The 1,980-nt window shown below is 40.7% G+C and overlaps 1 protein-coding gene across 1 annotated transcript in view; it reads right to left on the bottom strand.

Annotated features, from left to right (window-relative positions):
- Positions 1-1,314, bottom strand: part of LOC103365472 (transcription factor 4-like) — a gene marked incomplete at its 3' end in the record, with an annotated part of 104,831 nt that extends 103,517 nt beyond the window's left edge. Inside the window, exon 1 of the mRNA XM_008292914.1 lies at positions 1,276-1,314. Within this exon, the coding sequence (XP_008291136.1) occupies positions 1,276-1,314 (39 nt within the window). The remainder of the gene's footprint in view (positions 1-1,275) is intronic.
- Positions 1,315-1,980: the final 666 nt, after the last annotated feature.

Genomic DNA, 1,980 nt, shown 5'->3' with positions numbered 1-1,980 from the left:
GTATGGATGACGGGTGTCTGACTTTGTTTATAATACGGTAAAAAATACAAATTTAAAACTAATAAATTATATTTTTAAAAAATTTTAAATCTAATTTGACTGAATATCATCTGTAATTTAACAAAACAGAGAATATCTGTAAAATATCCACTTCTTTCCTTCCTCCGTCCTCCCTCATAGACGGATGATGTTTTATTTGCCCCTTTGGGGGTATTTAAGGTATGAAGTCGCTCGTATGTGTTAAATGAGGTGCAAAAACTCTGCTGATATTTACAATAACAAGAGTTTAAAAAGGTCTGAATGCAGTTTCTATATCCCTCTCTTTTCTTTATTTTGCTATAATTTCTTTCCTTCCTTCCTTTCCTTCCTTCTTCTCTCCTTTTCCATCCTCCTTCTGTCCTTTCTCACTTCTTCTTTCCTTTCCTTGCTTCCTTCTCTTCATCTCTACTTTCCTGATTTCATTCCATCTGTCTTGTCTCTCATTTTCTCTTTTCTTCCTTTTTCCATCCCTCCTTCATCCTTCCTCTCTTTTCTTTTCTATTTTTCAGTGATTGTCGTCTTTCCTGTTTCACTTCGTTTTTATTCCGACTCTTTCACGTCCTTCTCTGTTACTCATCATTCCTCTCTTCCTTCCATCTTCCTTTCTCTCCTTCCCTTGCTCCCTCCTTTTCCTTCTGCTCTTCCTTTATTTCCTTCCTTTCCTTCTTACTTTTTACTCTTTTCAGCATCTCTGTTCATTTTCTTCTCCTCTATCACTCTTTCCTTTCTCTTCTTCCTTCTTCACTCCTTATGTTATTCCTCCTCTTTTTAGTCTGTTATTTATCTTTTTCTATCGTTTACCTCCTTCCTTCACTCCTTCCCTGATTTCCTTCTATTTCCTCCTTCTTTATCTCCCTCTTGTACTAATTTGTTTCCTTCTTCCTTGCTCTCCTTCATCCCTCTCTTCACTGTTTTGCTCTGGTTTCCTTTTTTTCCACGTTGCTTCCACTTGTTTATTTCCTTCCTTTCTTTCCATCCTCCCTCCTCCTCCAAACACCGATAAACCTTCCTTCCTAAAACGTCCTTTCTTCCTCGTTCTGGACGGAGCCTTTGAGCAAGGCACGGCGGCAGATGGCCTCTCCGTCTGAACTTTGATAGCTCGAAAAATAATAAAACAACAACAACAACAACAAAAAAACAACGTCCTCTCCTCCCGTCTCCGTGGTTACGGAGCTCTGATGGAGAGGACAGTTGGAGATGAGGATAGAGATGCCAAATCTATTGACATCTTGTTACCGCGGCAACGGGAGGAGAGCGGATGAGGATGACCATCATCAGGGCGACAAATGGATTTTTAAAAAAAACAAAACATGGATCTGAGGCAAAATAAAAAATAAAATCCAAACAGGGAGGAACAGAACTCCATCCAGGAGCGCTGCTGCTGCCTGTTGACTGCTGCAAATTTAAGTTGTTTTGTTGGTTGTTTGGAGGCTCAAAGTTCACAAAACACAAGATTAGGTGCATTTAATTAGAGCGTCCAAAGTCTAAGAACTACAGAAGGATCCAGACAGTTTTATATTTAGTAATGAAGTGATGGACAGAGCGCATCCAAACCAAGTCAGATCCACGTCGTGTTAAATTCATCTGATCCATCGACTGGTTTTTGACTTTCCCGACCGGACAACAGCTGATTGGGTCACCAGCAGCTTCACAACCATAAATCTGTGCCTCAGAATGAAAATAAACTCCAACAAACGTGGACGGTTTTACTTCCACCTCATCAGAACCACAAATCAGAGAGTAAATAACAGCTTCATGACAATGAGTCAGTGACACTCACCCAACCTGCCCTGAATATCTGCAAGCTGCGACCAAACGCACCAGAAACCAAGAACCAACAACTCGACGTCCCATCTAGTCGTAGTAGCACCGGGCGGCGGTTTTAGTTATTTTTTAAAAGTGGGTTGAATTTTCACGAGAGATTCCTGCTGGTTCCAGGAC

Source organism: Stegastes partitus, unplaced genomic scaffold (genome assembly GCF_000690725.1).
Source record: "Stegastes partitus isolate 25-593 unplaced genomic scaffold, Stegastes_partitus-1.0.2 Scaffold843, whole genome shotgun sequence".
Taxonomy (NCBI): Eukaryota; Metazoa; Chordata; class Actinopteri; family Pomacentridae; genus Stegastes; species Stegastes partitus.
This window is presented reverse-complemented; position numbering and strand designations above follow the sequence as displayed.